The sequence below is a fragment of the Nannobrachium achirus genome, assembly GCF_963921795.1.
Source record: "Nannobrachium achirus genome assembly, chromosome: 9".
NCBI lineage: Eukaryota > Metazoa > Chordata > Actinopteri > Myctophiformes > Myctophidae > Nannobrachium > Nannobrachium achirus.
The window spans coordinates 64,166,823-64,189,786 of record NC_137818.1 but is presented as its reverse complement, the minus strand read 5'-3'; the positions used below and the strand labels follow the sequence as shown (position 1 = coordinate 64,189,786).

At 41.5% G+C, this 22,964-nt stretch overlaps 2 protein-coding genes and 2 long non-coding RNA genes across 4 annotated transcripts in view; 2 read left to right on the top strand and 2 right to left on the bottom strand.

Moving 5' to 3' along the window:
• The window catches only part of LOC308291575 (solute carrier family 41 member 3-like), a 67,158-nt gene extending 63,138 nt beyond the window's left edge, over positions 1 to 4,020 (top strand). Inside the window, exon 11 of the mRNA XM_080733617.1 lies at positions 416 to 4,020. Within this exon, the coding sequence (XP_080589743.1) occupies positions 416 to 589 (174 nt within the window). The 3' untranslated portion in view covers positions 590 to 4,020. The remainder of the gene's footprint in view (positions 1 to 415) is intronic.
• Positions 4,021 to 9,769: 5,749 nt separating this feature from the next.
• Positions 9,770 to 22,964, bottom strand: part of LOC308291062 (carbohydrate sulfotransferase 11-like) — a gene marked incomplete at its 3' end in the record, with an annotated part of 53,367 nt that continues 40,172 nt past the window's right edge. The window contains exons 3-4 of the mRNA XM_080732975.1: positions 11,875 to 12,042; positions 9,770 to 10,456 (exon numbers count right to left, since the gene is read on the bottom strand). Coding sequence (XP_080589101.1) covers positions 9,770 to 10,456; positions 11,875 to 12,042 — 855 coding nt within the window. The remainder of the gene's footprint in view (positions 10,457 to 11,874; positions 12,043 to 22,964) is intronic.
• Positions 13,327 to 14,967, top strand: LOC308290563. Its single transcript, XR_013962302.1, has 3 exons — positions 13,327 to 13,478; positions 13,602 to 13,656; positions 14,617 to 14,967. It is a non-coding gene; the product is annotated as an uncharacterized lncRNA (long non-coding RNA).
• LOC308290564 lies at positions 15,609 to 17,406 on the bottom strand. The gene is made up of 2 exons (XR_013962303.1): positions 17,062 to 17,406; positions 15,609 to 15,771 (listed from the first exon to the last, which is right to left on the bottom strand). It is a non-coding gene; the product is annotated as an uncharacterized lncRNA (long non-coding RNA).

Sequence of the window (22,964 nt, the reverse complement as noted above, 5' to 3'; positions counted from 1 at the left end):
GTCAGTATCATGGTCAGTATCATGTCAGCATCATGGTCAGTATCATGTCAGTATCATGTCAGCATCATGGTCAGTATCATGTCAGCATCATGGTCAGTATCATGTCAGTATCATGGTCAGTATCATGTCAGCATCATGGTCAGTATCATGTCAGAATCATGTCAGCATCATGGTCAGTATCATGTCAGTATCATGTCAGCATCATGGTCAGTATCATGGTCAGTATCATGTCAGTATTATGTCCATATCATGGTCAGTATCATGTCAGCATCATGGTCACTATCATGTCAGTATTATGTCCATATCATGGTCAGTATCACTATCATGGTCAGTATCATGTCAGTATTATGTCCATATCATGGTCAGTATCACTATCATGGTCAGTATCATGTCATGAAACATCTTTCCTCCCCAGGTGTCCATCTTGCTGTACGTGGCGGACCTCATCGTGCGGCTGATGTGGAGGCGGAGCCTGGATCCAGACAACTTCTCCATCCCGTACCTGACGGCGCTGGGAGACCTGCTGGGCACCGGCTTCCTGGCCCTCTGCTTCCGCTGGGTGTCGCTGCTCCAAGGCCTGGGCCTCTGAGACCCCCCTGTTTCCCCTCTCTCCCACCCTCCACTTTCACCATCGGGATGTCGTTATTCGCACGGGTACCTTTTTTATAGTTTAAGCCATTTTTTAGGCCTGAACGCAAATCTGTCTCACTTTTATGTTATGCTTTAACTATCGAAAAAAAAGCAGATCTACAAGCCTGCTGCGTGGCACCGAGTGCCGCGCAGTAAGCTTGTAGACCTGCTGTTTTTGAAAAATCTTGAACATTTGTGCAAGTCTTTGAATATTTTTTACCCGATTTCAAAAATAGCAGATCTACAAGCTCACAGCGCGGCACTCTGTGCCACGCTGTGAGCTTGTCTAGCCTAAATGGGTTAAAAATGATCCCTATGGTCAAGATGGATTTTTCCCCCCTTCGCCCCTATATGGACCAGTCAGTGTGAATAAGTAAGTAGATCTGAATTCAAAACGTACCCACATTTCTAGGAGTGACCCCTGGGAGGAACATCCAAATGCTGGGGGCGAGTTTAGAGGCCTTTCTCCTTAGTACTGTAGAGCAGCCACGATGAACGTGAACATAGCCGTCCATATCAAAGTAAAACGGAGGAAAAGGACCTTTGTGCTGCAGTACTACTACCGTACATACAGTAGTACATAAGTGCACACCAGGCCAGACTGTCCAGCAGACAGCAGAAGCCGTTTTTGTTAAGCATTCGGGAACAGTTTATGGATTTCTGCTTGGACACAACCAGTAGTCTCACACTGGTTCACACTTGGACGATGTGCTGTACTATGCATTTCTGGTTGAAATGTGAAATACTTGTATGAAACACTATGATTGAATTACCCGTGTCAGAGCAAATGAGACCGTTTTCCCCGGATTATTTGGATCACGGCAGAATAGGAACACGTTACTCATCAAGGGACTCATTTCTTTCTCTTTTGTTCTTTTTCTTGAATTGATAGTTTACAGTCAAACCTGGAGTGTCAATTTAAGGTTCTCCGAGGTACAATTAACACCCTGGATTTTTACTTTGAAGTGTGCACTGGAAATGTCATGACCCCCGGAGCCCAGGAAGTCTATTTGAACCATTCAGTAAAACGTACATAACATCGTCTTTACAAAGTTCTAACCCAGTCTGGTTTCCGATCCATTCCGGTTCTCACTGTCCATTGTTGAGAACCATTGCGCTAGAGTTACAGCCAAGATAAATTCACATGAACCTTCTCTGACACGTTGTTAAATGCTGAGAACTGGTTATACAGACCGTCTAGGAAAGTACTTTGGTGATGTTGACTGTTCCCTCTGTATTTAGAGACGTGTCCCTAACAATAAAGGGGACTCAGAAAGCCTTGTTTATATCCATTGTTGAGGCCGTAGAGTTTAAGGACACCGTCCAGAACCACAAAACCTCATTAGCATGTTCATATAATGTGCACATCGACAATATGATGGTCTTCCTTCTAGCCTACAGTATGACAGTTAAAGGAGATACAGTATAGTCAACTTTTTCTTGAAAAACGGACGCTAAAATAAAAAGAATGTTTCGAAAATATTTAAAAAAAGATTAAGCTTCATATATGTGTTTCTGTTCAAAACTGACCACAAAAAGCGTAAAATAATGATGAAATATTCATTTTGGCCATTGTCAGCCTGACTTTGTTTACATCCCTCTTCTATTCTTTTATATGGATTGATAAGGGATGTAAACAAGCTTAATCTTTTTTTTAAATATTTTCGAAACATTATTTTTATTTTAACGTTCATTTTTCAAGAAAAAAAGTTGACTATAGCTCCTTTAAGGTCATAATTTGAAATGCTGTTCTCATATTCCAAATCTGATCATATATACCTATAAAGTATATTAATAAACAGCATATTCCACCTATTCTATTGGCATTGCAAAAAAAAGAGAAACCTGTGGTCAACGGGTTATGATTTGTACGTGCCTAAGCAGGAATGCATACTTTAGCTTAGTAACTAGTTGGTAACTGGGATGTGATCCACAACCACGTTGCATCTATAATAAACAGTGAAATATATTCTTGCACATAAACACTATTTGTAACTACAGGTAAGTAAGTGGTAATAACAGTTATGTCAGACAAGCCTCAAGTCACTCAACTGTACTCAAATGTCACAGATAAAAGTAAGATTCTAGAAATCTGTGTTCTTGCCAGTACCAGATGTTTAATGTGCCGTTTGTGAGTTCAATAGTGCTTTTGCTAAAAGCGGCTTTAACACACTGTTGCACAGTAGTTTTGAAAGTATAACATATCAAGTGTTGGTGTATTTTTGGAGTCGTGTCAGGCCGCGTTGTGCTTCTCAAATTGTGCTACTATCAGAATTGAACCACAGTTCAACCAACCAGTGAAAACATTGCCGTCGTTCATTTCTGCTTAAAGGACAACTTTGTTTAGATGGTCATTAGAGAAAAGAAAGGAGTGTTAAAATGTTTCCATTTACTTCTAACAAACGCTGATTTTAAAAAAGCCCATTCCCAAGATGCACCACAATCTTGCATGGGAAGATGTGAATATTAACAAAGAAATTGCCAGCTTATTGTGTCTAAAAATACATATTAAGCCACTTATACACATGCCCACACACACTGAAATCAAAATACTAAAATCGCTAAAACAATAGAGCAATAAATGAAAACAGTTCATCTTTTCTTTTCTCTAATTACAATCTAAAATATGAACCCTTGTTGTAAAAAAAACTAAGTTGTCCTTTAAAGTTTAAACCCTAGTTGACCAAAGTACCCCAGGGCTCCTTACTAGGCCCCTTCTTGTTTTATTAATATCTAAATAAAATAGCCAATCTACAAGCTCACAACGCGTTACTTTGCTATGCGTTGATCTTGTAGATTGGCATTTTCAGAGTCGGGTTTTAAGTCAGCAGCTTGAGCCCAGGCGAGGTTCCATCGGAGCCGCTTCGAATGGTACGGATCCTGCTCCTGCCGACTCAGCACTGTTTTGAGTTGTATACCAACATCATGAGAATCAGTTTCAGTATAATCCATTTAAGATTGAGATATGGCCCGCATCTGGAAACGTTGATATGCAACGCTTCTTGGGTTGAAAAAACATCAATATATCTTGTGATTTACAGAAAAGTACAGTGCCAACGTTTTCTCTGGTAAGCAGACTGGTTCACCTTCCAGCAGCACACATAAAATGTGTTTTAAATTCGATGTGGTAGAGCAGTGGTTCTCAACCTGTGGGTCGGGACCCCCGAGGGGGTCCCCAAATTATTTTGGGGGGTCCCCAGATGATTCACTTAATGTGCAACATTGTTTTCTCATTCAACAGTAAACAAACCGACATGAAGTTTAAGTGTATAGAGGGTTTATGCACATTTCTAAAGTGACAATTTAAGGACTTTGTAATACCTCTAAAATTACAAATTAAACATTGGCCAAATTGTCAAATATTAGAGGCAGACATTGTGAAAATAGCCGATCTACGTTGCGACGCGTTGTGAGCATGTAGATCTGCTATTTTCACAATAGAACCGTGTTATGCTAAATGTAATGCCTCAACTCTTAGTACTCGTCAGGATGGGGGGGGGGGGGGGGGGGGTCCCCAGTTAAAATATGATTATTTTGGGGGTCGCGGCCTGAAAAGGTTGAGAACCACTGCGGTAGAGCAGCATGACATCATAGCACAATACTCGTAGCACCCTTTTTTAATTTTGATTACACATCCAAAGTTGCCAAAGTGAGATCTCGTTTTAAAACGTGTCTTTTGTCTAAAAGTCACCACACCACACGTGCTCTGTAATCACAGTCAGAGACTTTATTAAAAAAAAAACATTGTAATTGTTCATCGCCACGTGAAACGTCTTACGTACACCAACGGCCACACTGCCACGTCAACGTGTTAAGGGGTTTGCACTTTTTTCCGTATGCCTTTGCAGGACGATGCAAAACTCAGTCATTGTGACCTCAGCTCCTGTACTTTCTTTGGCGTGCCGTAGAGATGCTGATGATATGTGGTAAAATGTGTGGTGAGTGTCTGTGATTTTCTGGACAGTTCTATTTTAATAAAAACCCACAGTGTCGTCAAACGGAGTAGTAACGTTTATGCTTCCTGTGAATGATTCAGTGTCGGGGTTTCTTGGGTACGATCAGTCACTTCAGAGTGATGGAGTATCTTGGATCAGAATCGCTTTTTCTTTTCTCCAAGTAACAAAAATGCCATGATGAATTCTGGGTATCTGAAGTCATTCTGCCAAAGTGAACTGAGCAGTTGGCGAACAGATGCGTGTAAAATGAGCCGTTTTCATTTTTAATCCATTTTATATAGCGTCGTGTCGGGTGGAAACCTGTATCTCCAAGTTTCAAATTTGTATGTTCTTTCGCAAAGTGAAGCCCTGCTTCATCATACAAGGCCGTCACACAAAAGTAGTGAAAACAGCAGATCTACAAGCACACAACGCCTCGCACGATCGGCTGTTTTCACAAGTTAAAATCATTTTTAAAATGATAAATGCAAAACGAACGGTTTGGACATACAAGGTTTTCACCCAAGAGCGACGATAGTTATGTGGTATCCTCTTCTTGAAATCAGGTTGTTCACATTTTTTGTTCACTTTAAAACATTAACCCCCCCCCCAAAAAAAAGGAAAAGAAAAGATTTTGTGAGACTCAATTGACGGGAACTATTTAACCAAATTGTATCATCATCATCGTTACACATCAGATTTACGCAATACAATCAATTGCTAATGGAAAATCTTGAGTGTACAAATGGAACTCTCACTGAGATGTGGGGGCTTTGGTGGTTTCAAGAAGCAGTAGCTGATATGTCACAGTTGGTGCTGATTCACTCTTGAGTCCGTTTCATAGTGAGTGACTCACCACAACCAGCTCACTGACTCCACTGCACAAACATCCGTTTGGAAACGGTGGAAGATGTCAGAATTCTGATCAGATCCCCTACACATCAGTGGCTCTCAAACCTTTCTTATTTCAAGGACCGCCCATATAACTCTGGGAGTGTACAAGTGGTTCCATAGAGCGGTCACGATTATGGCATTTTACATCACAATTGACACTCAAATAATTGCGATTAACGATTTAATTGTGTTTTCGTCGTTGATAATTACATTTCTGTTTGGCTTTTAGGCTTTGAAGATTCACATGGCAGATATGACACATAACCTAAATACACAAAGAAATTACTGACATATTTGACAACTATACTTAAAAAAGAACATTGATAGTGGAAATAGCCGATCTACAAGCTCACAATGTGATGCGACGCGTTGTGAGCTTGTAGATCTGCTATTTCCACTATTTCTTAAAATTATGAACATTTTTCAACATTCACGATTATGACAAAATAATTGCGATTATGTCAAATAATTTCGATTAGACGATTATGTAATAATTGTGACAGCCCTACTTTTACACTCTCAGAGTTAGACCTGTTAAGGGTCCATTTGGAAACCCCCCTCAAGGAACCCTGGGGGTCCCTGGACCCCACTTTGAGAACCACTGCCCGCTACATGTCATACACCATTTCCTACTGTACATACAGTATATGTATTATTAGTCCTCTGAATTCCTAAAAGATGAGAGAACTGTTTCACCAAGTTACAGTTATGCTACATCCTCAAAGCAGCCGAGAGGGAAAAACAAGTTTTCAGCAAGTCACAGCTTCTTGTAGAATATGGCTTGAGATAAACAGCTGCGAAAAAAATAAATAAAAAGACAACCGCAAAACAATAACAAAAGCAATCCCTGTTATCCATGTTTGGAAGTGTAGCTGGGAAGTTGGTGAGACGTGTTTGATGGCCCCAGGGACGCGAAGAGAATGTTAGAGAGGCAGGGGCTGACATTTCTAAAAGGGCCTTTTGGTGAAAACATCGAAAATAGCAGACCTCCAAGCTCACAATGCTTGATTTCTACACATTTCTTGATTTCAACCTAAGATGCTGCATTCAAGTTCAGGAGAGTTTGGACAAGGCAATTCTCTTGAATGCTGCCTTCAGGTATGGCATGGAAAGAGGACATTTGCATTTCTTTCACCAAAGTAAAAACTGCATTCATGGTCTGGAGAGGGCACTTTTTTACAGACGGATAAAAGGGCAGGGGCTCAAGCCCCCTTTGATATCTATGTGATAGATCAAAAGGTTAAAAAATGTAATAAAATGTGGAAAGCCACCGCTTACAGTATAAAGATGCAGCTTCCTATGCACTACCCATTGAAACAGATAAAAGTATTGCACGTTTCTAAAAGCATGCTTGAGGGGGATCACAATCTTGGATAAAACTGTCCTGGCTGGCAATGATAGATCTGTGTTGAAGTTGAAGAAAAGGGAGACATACTGTAAGTATAGTTGTTGTTTAAAGCAAAGTTACACTTTGATAGGGTTGTGTCGTTACTTTGCCATGATGTAAAAATTGGTGAGTCATCTTCAATAGTTGCTCCACTGATTACATTATATTCCAAAATGTTCTTCTCATCTACTTCCATTGCCCAGTGAAACAGGTCTCAAAGGCACTCTCAAGTTACCAAACCCGACGACACCCATTTTTTCCTTCTTATCCACGAGTTTCCAACGCCCCATAGTGCATTGCGCAGAGGCTGTACCGGGCTTCCGGCGCCGCAGCCGAGTGTGATTTACAAGCTCACAATGGGTTGCATCTGCGACGCAACGTGAGCTTGTATGTCTGCTGTTAAACCGGAAGTGTGGTCCAAACAGGTCCAAATAATCTCCAGTAAACTCCCGCGGAAACAGGTGGATAAAAAGATCCTGATACTTAACATTATATTTGCATTTGTGTGTGTGCTAAAAGAGTGACTTTGATATCTGTTTCACTGTGCGACGTATGATACATTTCAAACCAATAGATACTTTGCCACTTTTTGGAATTAGCCCTATTCCCCCGGGTGCTGACAACAATTTAGAAGGGGAAACTATAACAGAGATAGCTGGACTTAAAGCCAACAAATCATTATTTCGAACGGTAAAGTAAATTATAATGCTTTGTGCCTTTTACTATCTTGTGTTCTTGATCATGCTAGCCGTATATTATACTTTACTATTCGGAAATTGCATTAAATTTGCGATTTCTGTGTTAACTCTATAGGCTTAGCAGGGTTTTACCCCTTCAAAATGTGAATTCAGCACCCGGGGGATGCTGAGTGGGCGGGTCGTGAATAGGGCTAATTACATCATGGGAAGGAAACTGCACAGCACAAACCCTCTACCAGAGTGTCATTTTGCTTGGACACTGGCACATCTACAGACACATTGCCAGTTTTCTCCCTCTGCCATGAAAAACCAAATAATGTAGAAGCATAAAATGAGCACACGTCTCTAGACCCGGCATAATATCCTGGCTGTTTATTAAAAAAATCACTACCTTAAACTCCAATTACATTTCCATAATTCAGAGCCCATAAATTCCATAGCGCTTGGCTGGCTGAAACAGGGCCTTGTAAAAGGCCATGACTGTGGGTGGGTAACCCTTTCCGTGCCCATGTCCACCCTGACAAGGGAGGCTCTGACTGGGGCTCCAGATCAGGGCCAGCGCTTCCTCTGACCACAGCTATGTGGTTGTTTGTTCAGCCCAGCTACCTGCCCGGAGCTAAATACAGACTGGGGATCCGGGACACATCCAGACTATTACTGGAACCAGAGACACCAAAGAAACTCTGTGATATACATCTAAAGCAGGGCCGGCCCGACCTACTAAACAAAGTCAACATTTGTTTAGGGCCCCTTTCCCTTCCAAGATATTAATTATTATTATTATTTTTTTGCCAGTCAATTAATCTCATAAAACTACACTAGAAGTGTGATACACATTACAATTTTACTTCCGTCTGTCTGTAATAATTAGACCCTCTTAACCACGTTCATCCCGATATCCCTATTTTGGAGATATAATAGCAGACGAGCAATACAAATAACTATGAAATAAAACAATTTTAGATTTCTTTTAAAGAATTAAATAGGGCATAAGTGGTTAATATCGTGACACATGTTAATATCGTGTGCTACATTTTGTATTAATCTAAACATCTTTCTATTGGTGCCGAATCTTTCTGGATTATGGCCTCGGGATAGTTTTCGACCAAAATTGTGGGCCTCATATATGTAGACTTTTCGTTTAGGGCCCCCCAAAAACCTTGGGCCAGTGCTGCATCCAAAGAGAGGTGGAAGATCACGTGATAAAGATATAAAAAGCACAAGTTGGTAAAAAAAAAGAAACAAAAAGGCTGTGTTCAAGTTCTGCTGTTCCCCAGAAGCCTGCGTTGTTTTTTTGGCGATCATTTGTGTGCAAAAGATGAGAGCTTTACGTGCAAGCCAAACATTCACACTGAAAAAAAAAAGAACGACTGTGACAACACGTCCATATCAAATTCAATCAATGTTCACAAAACGAGGAGTCCGTTTGTCTCTGTTGCTAATAAATACTCTGGGCATACATAAATAAAAAGGCCTTGCAGAGAGATCAGGCTTTCAGACAACACGTGGCAGTCTGAGATTCACAGTCAAACACACTCACATGTGTGCAAGAGAAGAACCCGCTTCCCGTCAGTGTGACTTCTTACTTATGGCTCACTTAGGCTGAAATGAATCGGGCCTTGAGGACGTTATGTTTACCGCAGCAGGCACCTCTAGATTTGACTCTAGCAAGGCACGTTCACATCTTCAAAAAAAAATCCATGTGACCTCGTGAAATGTCGTCAAAAGGGAATTCAGCTCAAAACCGTGGCTTATTCTGTGCTTTGGAGATCCTTGAACTTCAAGCAGCCACCGGGTTAAATAAAACATCCTGATTGAATTCAGCTGAACCTCAAAGCTCTGAAAGACTGTAATCCAAATGCAAATGTATGACCCCCCCCCCCTTCTCCCTGTCGTTCCTGCTGAAGAGGCAAATTGCCAACAGAGAAAAGGTTGCACTCATTGAATCTTGACTCCCTGAGTCAAATCCAACGGCCGTTGTTTGAGAATCCAAAAGAAAGGCCAGTCCGCCCCCTTTCAGAGCCAGAAAACCCTCAAGTTCTCTCCTTGACGCCAATACCCGATTTATACCTGGTCGTGCGCCGTATGACACACCGAAAATAGCAGACCTAGAAGCTCACAACGTGTCGCACTGCGACGCCTTGTGAACTTCTGGATTTGCCATTTTCGCTGTGCGACATCAGCACGCAACAACACGGCACAGATCGGCCTTAATGTCACCCCCGTCATTGCGTCCTGAGGTACTGCGGTGTGGAGTAGTTGAACAACAGGAAGTCCATGCGGTACAGGTTGAAGAGCTTCCGCTGGTAGAAGGGGCTGATGTCGTTGAAGAAGCGCGCCGACATGTCCCCGTCGGTGCGCGTGCTCTTGCCGGAGGTGGGGAACCTCACGGCGCCGTCGGCTCCGATCAGCCGGAGCACGGCCTGCGCGTCCGGCTCCAGCGTCTCGTACTTCCCGACCACGTCGTAGTGGATCAGGCACGGGTGGCACAGCGAGTGCACGCGCTCCCAGTGCTCGTTGAAGGGCTCCTCGCGCTGCGTCCGCGGGTCCACCAGGTACTGCACGAACTCCTGGAAGGAGACGTCGCTGCCCTTCTCCAGCGCGGCGGGCTCGGCGTCGGCCCGGTGCCGGCGGATGATCTTGGTGCCGTAGCGCTTGTGGAAGGCCGTGTTGTAGCTCCGCGTGAACTTGTTGCGGTAGGCCGACACCAGGCGCTCGAAGGGCTCGCGCACAAAGACGAACTTGAGGTAGGTGCGGAGGCGGTGGTTGATCTCGGCGACGGGGTACTCGGAGAGCGTGCGGAGGTTGCCCGCCACGTGGGCCTCGTTGGCCGGGATGTCCAGGGGGTCGGAGTAGCGGCCGGACTCGCCGGTCAACACCATCATGACACGCTTCCAGTTGGTACAGGCCACCTGGAACACAAGCACAGGGACGTGCAGAGAATGTTAGAGAGGCAGGGGCTGAAATTTCTAAAAGGGCCTTTTGGTGAAAATATTGAAAATAGCAGACCTCCAAGCTCACTGAGCTTGGAGGTTGGCTATTCTTATACGTGTTACCACACTAAACTAAGCATAAAAAAGGCAATACTGGAGATGTGGCGTACGGCATGGATTTCCACACAGAGAGGGCAATTCTTTCAACATAAGATGCTGCATTCAAGTTCAGGAGAGTTTGGACAAGGCAATTCTCTTGAATGCTGCCTTCAGGTATGGCATGGAAAGAGGGCGTTTGCATTTCTTTCACCATAGTAAAAACTGTATTCATGGTCGGGAGAGGGCACTTTTTTACAGACTGTTAAAAGGGCAGGGGCTCAAGCCCCCTTTGATGTCTATGTGTGCACGTGCCTGCACATGCATCAACACCACCAAATTATAAATAATAACTCTCTGAACAGAATGCCCTCCAACTGTACCTGTATCTATGTATTTCTACATAGTCCAAATACACCAATACTGTTCTCTGCATACAACAGAAGCTTGGTAAAAAATGTAAGCCCATACAGTGACGTTTCTATAGAATAAAGGAAGACCAAAAAGGATGTTTCGGGAAGCCTGTTTTCAAAAATGAATAAGTCGTCAAGATTATTCTCCCAGCACAGAACAGGGTTTAGTTTTTTGTTGTTTTAACCACTTAGACCGTATTCCCAAGGGCCCTATGCTAGGCGTCTTCCTGTTTACACTAAATACAGTATCTTATATTAAAATAGCTGATATACAAGCTCACAACAGGTCGCAACAGAGATCACTGTGAGCTTGCATATCAGCTATTTCTGTCAGAATAGGTTAAATACTGTTGCTGTCGAGTGAAAACCTATGTCCAAAACCATATTTTAAAAAAATAAAACAAATAGATCTATAAGCTCATAACCTGTCACATTGGGCCGTGTTGTGAGCTGTAGATCTGCCATGTTCACTTGTTTTGTGCGACACTCTTGTATGATGATACAAAAATACCCCCCCCCCCCCCCCCCCCTCCCCCAAAGAAAAGGTGAAAGATTGCGATATGACAGTGGTTCTCAAAGTGGATTCCAGGGACTCTGTGGGTTCCTTTACGGGGGTCTAAATTGACCCATACAAGTCTGTAACTCTGACAATGTACAAATGGAACCAAATGAACCCTGACGGGTCCATTTGGTTCCATTTGTACACTGTCAGAGTTAAGGGGAGACCGTGAAATATGAAAGGTCAAGAAACACTGAGATATGAGGTTTCTGCCTGACAGCAACGATTGTGCGCCTCGCCGAGCTTTGTCAAAGGAACATTTGTGTCACGTTGTGACGAGCAACCAAAGTGATATTGAAGGCTGTTGACAGAGCTCTTCGGTAACAGACCTTGGGCACGTAGCAGTAGATGAGGCTGTGCTTGTCGTCCACGATGAGGTGTCGGAGGTCCTCGGGGGAGAGCACCCGGCGCTTCCTGGTGTGGCTGAGACACGCCTCCTCCAGCAGGTCCCTGCGGTCCTGCAGGGACAGCCTCTGGGACAGCCACAGCTCCGACTGCTGCCAAGGAGGAAAGGATCACAACCAGGAGGTTAGAGCAGTGGTTCTCAACCTTTTCAGGTTATAAAATAATAATAAAATAATCATATTTTAACTGGGGAACCCTCCCACCCTGACGAGCACTAAGAGTTGAGGCATTACATTTTGTATAACACTGTTCTATTGTGAAAATAGCAGATCTACATGCTCACAACGCCTCGTTGTGAGCATGTAGATCTGCTATGTTCACAATTTCTGCCTCTAATATTTGACAATTTGGTCAATGTTTAAACGAGGACTTCACCACTTTTCAACCTGTCTTCATATAATAGCGTCCTCACGATGATAAAATAGCACAGTTTTTTGAGCGGTGGTCACAACGCTCCTATACGTGGCCGTGTGTGTGGGTCTGTCTGTCTGTCTGTCTGTCTGTATGCGTGTCTGTATGTAGCCTACAGTACCTTTTGTGACCACACATGTTAAGGGAGGGGCGCTGTTGTTCAGGCCAGGCACCCCCACACACACACACACACACAGACACACACACACACACACACACACACAATATATATATATATGTTTTGCTGTTGCGCAGCCTCCACGACCACCGCTCAGTTCACACGGGTGTGATTTTTTCTACTCAGTGTGAATGGCTTCCACTTTAACATTGTAACTTTTCAGGAATAGAAAGCCTGCATTTTCTATTAACTTGGATTCCCCATTGATGATGTCACTGGTGGATGGATTTCTGACCTGCCCACAACTCTCCAATGGAAAAAAAAAAGAAAAAAAGGTGCCATTTCATCATGAATATTAGGGACGTATTATATGAAGATAGGTTGAAAAGTGGTGAAATCCTCCTTTAAAGGGGAGCTCCGGTCGTTTTCAAGGGCTTTTGTAACCCCATATTATCATATTCTAACTTGGAAAACAAAAAAGAAATGTATTTTTGTGGTACATTTCCATTTTTTGGGAAACGCGAAGCTATGACCTCACTTCCTACAGCACCAACCTCACTTCCTCCAGCACCCATAATCCTTTGCGCAAGCAGCGCTTGGAGAAGAGAGCCAAAGCTAAGCTAACAGCGTAACCATAATAACATCCTCGCTGCGTTGCTGTTTTAGTTTGTTTGTTGCTGTTGGTTGGAAGTCACGTAGTAAGAAGATGGGATGTTATGACCGCAGTGATGCTGAGCAGTTGTAGAAGTTTTGAAACGTGTGCAACTGTGTCGGTGAAACAACATGGCATTGTTGTTTTACCGTGGTGTTATGATTGAATGAAGCCGAGCGACGGATCGAGCCCCGGGTGCTGCTGCTGCCTGCAGAACGATGGGACATGAATCTGCGGTTGTGTAGTGATTAGTAAACATTTCACAACAGATGACTTCCACCGAGATGTAATGGCAGGATTGATGGACACAATGCAAAGCTAAATGTCCCTTGTAAAGCAGAACATAGGTATGTACTGTATGTTTGGAATTAAAATGCCACTCTACGAAACATAATGTATAATGTACAAGCAAAGGTTGCAACTTGATTCATGTTTGTAACACTTATTTTGTTGTCATCTCTTGTCTTTAGAATCATCCATCTAATGGGTGGAGAGGCTTCATATCAAGGTGTATTCTTTCAAGAGGTAGGACTACTTTTAGGCTATTGTTATTGCTAGCGATGCTAATCTTTAGCCTGTAACAGCAGTGCGGTTCCAACATTAATGTAAATGTGCGGAGCACCCAAAAGTGGTGAGATAAAAGTCAACAGAGGGGACTGTATTATAATGTATATGAATCGACAAACAACCCCTCCCCCAGTGGCTGCACAGTAATTATGATGTAACGTGAGCTATTATAAAAGATGATGATGATGATGATACTACACTCTGATTCCTAGTGTAGGCAACCAAACGTTGGGTACTTACAACTGTGAAGTGTGTGAATCACTAGAATATATTTTATTCAGACAAACTCATAAACAAACTGAATCCACATAACTCCATTAAAACACATAGCAGTACTGTAACACTCCCCTTCCCTCATTGACCATACATGAAGCTAGATCGCATTGTTTTTTTTTAAAATGTTTTTTACTGATGTGCGTGGTCTAAATGTTATTGTTTTCTAGATTGATATTGCTATGCATTTGTTATATTGTTGTTGATGTACTGACATTATCCTATTGATATACTGTATTACCTGCTTATTGTACATCGCTTTGGATTAAAATCTGCTAAATGCCTAAATTGTAATCATCCAGCACTTTTGCCAGTTACTTTTTATTCTTTTGTACTACACTGTTTTATAAAGTAGGGTTTAAACTTACAAACAAAAAACTGTTTAAATATGGAGATAAGAGGTTTGTGCCCGAGAGCAACCCCCCAACATTACATGAAATATGTAACATGGTAAAATGCAGTGTTACTGTTGTTAGCTTATAGATCTGTTCTTTTTTTTTTAGCAAACTGGTTTAGGATTCTCATTATTGCATGGTGTGATTACTAGAAATGGGGTAAAAGCTATGGCAACATTTTGAAATGTCATTGTAAAAAATCTGTGTACCCTGAAACATTTTTCCTCCTCTTTGTCTATAATTGCATAAGGTGCTGACACATCACATAATCCACCATGTCCAAGATGATGTCCATAGCAGTCCTGCGGGAAGACAGCGGTACAACTGTCTACATCGCCCTCTGAAGAGATGCCGTAGAAGAAGCAGCTTACAAGGAACTCCCAGGAATATTATTTACTCTCTCGATTCATACAGAAATGTGATCTAATTTTTTAATATTAGACTACTCTAAAGCCTCTTTCAACTCTAATGTTGCCTCGCCTGTGCTCTGTACACCCAGTAATAAGCTTGTTATTTTAATAAGTCAAATTGGGAAATAAGATAAAAGTGAGAGAATAATTTTCCAAATCCTAGGGAGAAAAATAATCATTTACAAGAATCGTGCTGCTCTTCTGCAGATATAAGTGTCTGCTAAATTTCTAAATTAGATCAGCTAACACAGGGAACATGTCAGAACCCTAAAACATCCGGGACAACCATGTCCTAGCTCTGGTCGAGAGTGTGCACTGCTCAACCCATTTTCAGTATTGGCTACAGCACAAACTATTAGAATAACGGTTTCAATTTCAAGTGGACTACACACTAAAAAGGCTAATAAAAACAATATATAACATCATGAGCTTTTTGGTTTCATCCTTGCAATCTGAAAATATGTATTTACCGGTAATATATTATTTGCTGGAGTAGAGCAGTGGTTCTTACTCTGGCGTCCCTGCAACAATCATATTTGAACTGGGGACCCCCCACCCTGATAAGCACTTAGACTGTAGGAGTTGAGGCATTACATTCTGCTCGATTCCGTTCCACAGATAAATATTGTGAAACTAGCCGATCTACAAGCTCAAACTCCCAGACTCAAAGGTTGAGAACCACTGGAGTAATGCTCTGAAACAGAAGTACTTGCCACTGTGTTTGTTACATTGTACTGTGTTTACTGTGTTACAAATGGCAGGTTCACACAGCACTCCATACTGTGTACATTATATTTCTTACAAGTAAAAACAGAAAAGAAGGAAAATCAAATGTATTGAATCTATTTTATTATCTATTATGACAAGGATCATAGAAATGTTCACATCTCTATGCATTTGTTATGTATAATACAATATAATGATGCCAGGGTAAGAAGACGTCGACTCTCCACTTGCGACGACTCTCCAGGACACTCCAAACGATACCGCAGTGCCTGCAGTGAGAAGAAGAAAATACTGTAACATGTTGCATTGTCTTTGTCACACACAAACGGTTCATCGCCATGGCAGCTTATCGTGTACATCAGGGTCTGCAACCTTTTACAAATGAAAAGTGCCATGGTTTTATTTTTTTAGATAGTGTGCCATGTCAACATGAATTTTAATGACAAGCCATCATAAGTGTGGACATTTTGATTGGAAGGACATAACAATCATTAGACTCTGAGCAATAAGTCACTTATCTCCCAGACTCCCTCCCCAGTCAGAGTTCATAGCTTTAATGAATGTAGAATTATATGCAGGATGTCATTTGCTGCAAATTAGGTGACTTAATTTAATTTACCATGTTTAAAATATATATTTGAAATAAAAATCCTGTCTCACACTTCTGCCAGTGTGCCAGTGATCACCCCCCCCCCCCCTGTGCCAATGTTGGCACTCGTGCCTAAGGTTGCCTAGCCCTGGTTTTTGTCATGGACATACAAATATTAAATATGACCAGAGACAGATCTGCTAGCCCTAAATATTAGCCTACTAGTGCTGTTCTCAGTGTGTTGAGGGACCTTCAGTTGAAGATGGTTCAAATGGATCACAGGTCTATTTTCTGAGAGCAGTGGTGTAAGCAGTGCTTGTAAAATGTTGAGGCTTTTGTACTTTGAATAATTTCCAGCTTTCTGTACTGGTACTTGACTCGAGCTCGAATCCAAATATAGTACTTGTACACCTTTACAATCATTTGAAAACTTGAGTTACTTTGCACATAAATGATTATATTATAAAACCTAATTAATCAACTTTAGCCCTATTTTATATCCAGGCTATTTGAAAATAGACGATCTACAAGCTCACAATGTGTTGATGCGATGTGTTGTGAGTTTGTGGATCTGCCATTTTCAAACATTTTGTACTTTTAAAGAATATTTTGATGCCAATACTTTAGTACTTTTACTTCTTACAGAACGTTTTCTATATTGCAGTATTGATAGCCTACTTTTACTCAAGTATCTTAGTCCTTTTTCCATCTCTGTCAGAGTGTAGACCTACAAATGGGACCAAATAGACCCATAGGAGGTACTGGAAAATAAAAGTTTTGAGAGCCACTGTACTAGTGGACTCCTAATGTGAAATACATAGTAAAATCAGTGCCATCATACATATTTTAAAGTAAACTTAGGCCTACAGACTACATTCTGTAATTGGGATTAATATAGGAATGTGCATGCCAGGACACATTGATGATGACACTCACATACACAAATAAGTTATACATGAATGAAACATACCATTGGGTCTCGGTTGTCTCTTCCAGTTCAACTTGGGGATCCTAGCAGCATGGAGCAGTAGTCACAACAAACGGGCAGAATAACTTGGGTGCAGAGAATGGTCCTATGACAGTGTGTATGATGTTAGCTTAGTGGAGTCCCAGCTGGCAGAGAGACGCCTCGTCTTTTCTCTCTGGTTCACGTCGCTGCTTTTTTTTTTTTTTCTTCCTTCTTCTAATGTAATGCATAGCCTACTCCAGTTCATATAAAAAGTAGTTCTACCGAAGATTCTGCCAGCAAGTCCCTATGTCAGTAGAAAACATGTCTGAAACAAGTAACAACCATACTGTTGTTGCTAACTAGCGTTCACGCTACGGCAACCACACCGGGTCAAATCCTACTGTAGTTTCTGCAGCTAAAACGGCCTCCCACCACGTACGTCATAGCCAGGCGTTCCATTGGCCGAATCAGTCTATGACGTACGTGGTAGTAAGGCCCCCTACTGTCCACAGAACAGTAATGTAAGGAAATAGACGCGTTTTAGCATGAACGTAGTTGACTAAAAGAACACAGACTTGGTTGAAAACCGGCGAACCACTCCTTTAAGTATTAAAAAGTACCTAAATTGTCACTTTAGAAAAGTGCAGATACCCTCTATACACTTAAACTTTATGTTGGTTTGTTTACTGTTGAGAGAGAGAAAACAAAGAAAACAAAGTCTCACATTAAGTTAATCATCTGGGGACCCCCCAAAATAATTTGGGGACCCCCCAGGGGTCCCGACCCACAGGTTGAGAAACACTGAGTTGGAGGTAAGCACAAAAACACGAATATTAATCATATTAAGTACGACTGGGGAGAGAAGGGGAGAACGTTCTGATCCTTCGGGGAAAAAGGAAATTGCTTTTACAGTTCAGGCCAGCTGATGGCAGAGGTGGAAAAAGTACTCACATTTTTTACTTGAGTAAAAGTATCAATACTGCAATGTAGAAATACTCTGTTACAAGTAAAAGTCCAGAATTCAAAATGTACTTGAGTATTGGCATCAAAATGTACTTAAAGTCCTAAAAGTAAAAGTATAAAATATTTGAAAATAGAAGATCTACAAGCTCACAACGTGTCGCATCGGCTATTTTCAAATAGCCACGGTATAGAATTGGGCTAAAGTGCATTAATGTAGGGTTAGGGTTAAAGGGGTAGCTCTTAGTCTAATAACCCCCCCCCCCCCCATCTCCGCAATAACCCCCCCCCCCCCCATCTCCCCGACTCCCTCCCCAGTCAGAGTTGTAATGAGTTTTAATGAATGTAGAAGTATGTAATTTGCTGCAAAATAAGTGACTTAATTTAATTGACCACGTTTAAAACAATATTTGATTTCAAAATAAAAATCCTCTCTCTAACACAACTGCCAGTGTGCCAGTGATCACCCTCCCCCGTGCCTACGGTTGCCTACCCCTGGTCTAGACAGTTTTCATATTTCGGACAACTCTCCCTTCAACTTCAAATATGACCAAAAACATCTCATTGATGTGAAAGGCCAGGTGGCACAAGATAAATGGAGAGGCTCCATGGATCATGTGCTTTATTGTGTATGTTGGCCACATGTTGAATCCAGGAAGCAGGATGTAATTAATTGTTGATGGAGAACATGCAGGCTCAGAAATCCCCTTTGATCCTTTGTTTGTTTTTCTGTCAGTAAGTAAATGTGTTCTCTATTTCCACCTCAGTAATGATTCAGTGATTATATTTGCTTTATGTAATTTTTTTACTCATTGTCATTTATGTCTATGTTTTATTGATTTATCAAAGGCATTTGACAGAATCAATCATGACAAATTATTCAGGAAACTGCTTGCGAGAATGGGATAATGCTGTCTCCACTCCATTTCAGGTGGGCAATGGGGTCTGTCAAGGTGTAATTTTATAAATATTTTTTTATTTAACATATTTATGGATGACATATCAAGACAGCTAAATGCATACGAAACAGGTTGTATTGTTGGTGATGTCATTAATCACCTCATGTATGCCGATGACTTAGTAATTCTTATGCTGCGGGGTTACAACAATTACTAATGAAATGCTCACAGTATGGGACATGACATATGTAATGCCAAAAGAAGCAGCATCATGGTTGTCAGATCTAGAGAGGACAGGAACTCCACTTTCCCAGCGTTCTCTCTCAGATGCTGCTCTGGGTATGTCCAGGGAATTAAAATATCTTGGACATATCCTCTCAGAGGATCTCATGGATGACAGTGTCATCCAATAGCAGTGTCGCAAAATATATGCACAGGCTAATATGCTTTCAAGGAAATCTTCTGTGTTCTGTAAATATAAAATGTGCACTGTTCAGAGCATGTGTCACCACCTGTATACGGCTCATCTATGGCCCTATTACAGAGAGAAAAGCATGCAAAGGCTTAGAGTGGCATACAACGATGCCACAAGTTTACTTCTTTGTGTTCCTAGGTGGCATAGTGCCAGTCAGTTGTTCAATTCTGTTGGTGTGCCCACTTGTGAGACACTGTTATGGCAACTCATCTAAAATGTTATGCAGTGTCAAACAGCAGCATTATTGTGGCTCTAACAAACCCTATAAAGAGCTGTTACCAGGTCACACCCAGGCTACGCAAGCACTGGCTCAGCATGCAGCCTGCTGCTGAGTTCAGAGTAGGTAGGATTGCACTATAGCACGTTTATTGCACTATTGCACTCTCTCTTTTTTATTTCTTTTTATCATTTCCAGATGTTGTACTCTGTGTCTCTTATGTTATTGTATGTTACATTTATGTTCTATGGACATAAATGTCCATAGAATTATTTAATAAAGAGTATGTATTATGTAATAAAGATTACAGCATATGTTGAATTGTATTTTTGCTATAAATGGGCAGACAAGTTTGATTAGGCTACATACATCTGGCTATTAGGTGTAGACCTGCAGGCTATATTTATATTTAGTAGCCTGTTGGAAGAGAAACTGGTTCTTAACCACCAACTTAAACCTTCTATTCTTAGTTTGCCTTCCACACCACTTGGGCTGAAACCTTGCCAAATTGTTGAGTCATATATCATAGATATATCAGAGAGAGATAACTGTCTGAGATCCACATTGGAAGCACAGTGTTCCCATTCAAATGTCACTGTGTGAGTATAAGAGTATTTGATGTGTTGTGGTTGCTTTTGTATACCTGCTCCAGGATAACAGATGCAAAATGATGCTAGCCAACTCCGGCGCAATTATATTTAATTGTGTGCTGTCCCTTTAATTATAAACAATAAGTCAATGAAAAATAAACGAACAAATTAGCTTTGCAGAATTTCCCAAACATGTCCTGTTGATGGTGGAGTAAATCAGTGGTTCTCAACCTGTGGGTCGGGACCCACAGGGGGGTCCCCAAATTATTTTGGGGGGTCCTCAGATGATTAACTTAATGTGCAACATTGTTTTCTCAATCAACAGTAAACAAACCAACATAAGGTTTAAGTGTATAGAGGGTATCTGCACATTTCTAAAGTGGCAATTTAAGGCCTTTTTAATACCTCTAAAATGACAAATTAAACATTGGCCAAACTGTCGAATATTAGAGGCTGACATTGTGAACATAGCAGATCTACATGCTCGCAACGTGAGGCGTTGTGAGCATGTAGATCTGCTGTTTTCACAATAGAACCGTGTTATACAAAATATGATGCCTCAACTTAGTGCTTGTCAGGGTGGGGGGGTCCCAGTTCAAATATGATTATTTTGGGGGTCGCGGCCTGAAAAGGTTGACAACCACTGGAGTAAATGACTGCATCTGTACTTTTGATGTACTACTGAATGATTCAGCTTTGGTCTTATTCTTTTTTTACTTTATTCCCTTTTGGGGGAGGAGGGATTCTCCCAAATGCTATCCATCTTGAATCTCCAAAATTGAAACAGGCTGAGATAAACAGATGATAAAACTAAATGCGAATCCTGCTGTCACAGAAAAATCCTCTGAACACTCACATCGTAGGTGAATGTGACCTTAAGGATTTAATAGCCTGCAGCAAAAGCTCAACTATGATGCCAAAATAAATCACGTCCAAGAGCAATATTTTCTGAGAAAGCGGATCTGCACAAGTGGCGGTAGATTAGGATGGACGTTTTTCCTTTTCCAACGTCCTCCAAATGAAAGGCTTCAGGTTACGTCTGGGGAGATTAGGAAGTCTCTTTCAACCTCGGCATTTGAAATGACTGCGACGCAGATGGTGACATTTTTTGTCGCCGCAGGTCTTTGGGTCATGGGCGCCCATATTAAAGGACAACTTGTTTTTTTACAACAAGGGTTCATATTTTAGATTGTAATTAGAGAAAAGAAAAAGTGAGTGTTAAAATGTTTCTATTGTTTTATCGTGTTTACCGTGCTAAAATGTGGGGCATGCGTACTAGGGATGCGAATCTCGACCACTGAGGCGATACGATACGCATCACGATACACTACCAGCGATACGATATAATTGCGATACATTGAAATCTTGCCGATACGATTCATCACGATTCACCCCTGACCCCGATACGATGCGATATGATTCACGATACTTTGCGATACACCTCTGGTCCTTACGATGCGATACGATTCACGATTCGGTGCGATTCAACACAATGCAAAGGATTTATATTAAAGCCCATGTAAATCTCCCCCCCAAAAAATTACTAAAAATGCATTACATTTAATTTCCAAACAATTTATTGTTTCACTGTAGTACTAGGCTCTGTTTAACAATCCAACTTATTGAAATCTGGGAGAACACTCCTTGCTGGCTGGTAGAATTGTTTGATTAATACTATATCATTATATCATTATGATATATCATTACATCCTCAACAGGTGGTCAGGGACCCCTAGGGTCCTCAGAGTTATGTGAGGCGGCCAAATATTAATAGTTAGTTGTTACAGTAACAACAATTGAACCCTAGCAAGTAGCAACCCCTATAGAGGAACATTAGCCAATACATTAACACTTATTGAGGGTTTAAGAGATAATAATTCATGGATTATAATGAATAACATAAATCCATCATATTAATAGAAAAGATAATGTGTGAACAAATAAACACAACATAGTAATGTATTAATGTCACTAATTATATAGTGCTGTCAAAAAAGTCTCTGACAAGTTTTAATCTGCAACAGTTTTATATAATAGCCTACAGTAGTCTAACATAGCCTACAGTGGGGGTCCCTGCTTGATCTCTCTCTTCTCAGTTAAGGATCCTTGACCTGTATTATTATTATATTGTATGAATATAATCTAGGATTTTGCCATTTCTAGCCAAAATGTTTTAAAACGTAGATATTTGAGTCACAACGCGTCGCATTGTGAGCTTGTAGGTCCGCTATTTAGGTGCGTGCACCGTCGAGCTGCCAAGTATAAATCAGGCTCCAGCCTGAGCCTCTCTTTGCAGAGGGAACAGCAGCAGCAGAAGTTGTGAAACAGTGTCAAATACTTTGTTTTAATCGCTAGCTGCACGCCCAGTATCGTTGTTGTAGTTCATACGTGTGTGTAGTTAAAGCGTGGAAGCTTCTGCTTTGTTTAAATCAATTCCGTCGCAGACTCGACAAGAAGAACAAACGGGTGTGGAATGTGGATCATAATATCACGCAGTGTGCTCCAGTCCAGTGACACAACAACGGATCACATCAGCGAACATTGGACAGGGATGTTATAAAGCTAAACGTGGTACTAATCTTGCATGTTTAACCAGTGGGCTCACGACTCACGAGTGCTGTCTGTCTGCATTCGGTCGGGTGTTCACTGCGCTGAGTGCGCTCCGCTGAGCAGCTCAGTGCTGCTGTAAAAGACGCATGTCTTGTCTGTAGAGTCGCTACGCGTTGTGGTATCGACGCACGTGAAGTGCCGGGCGGTAACCCCAACTGTGGATGCGGCGAGCT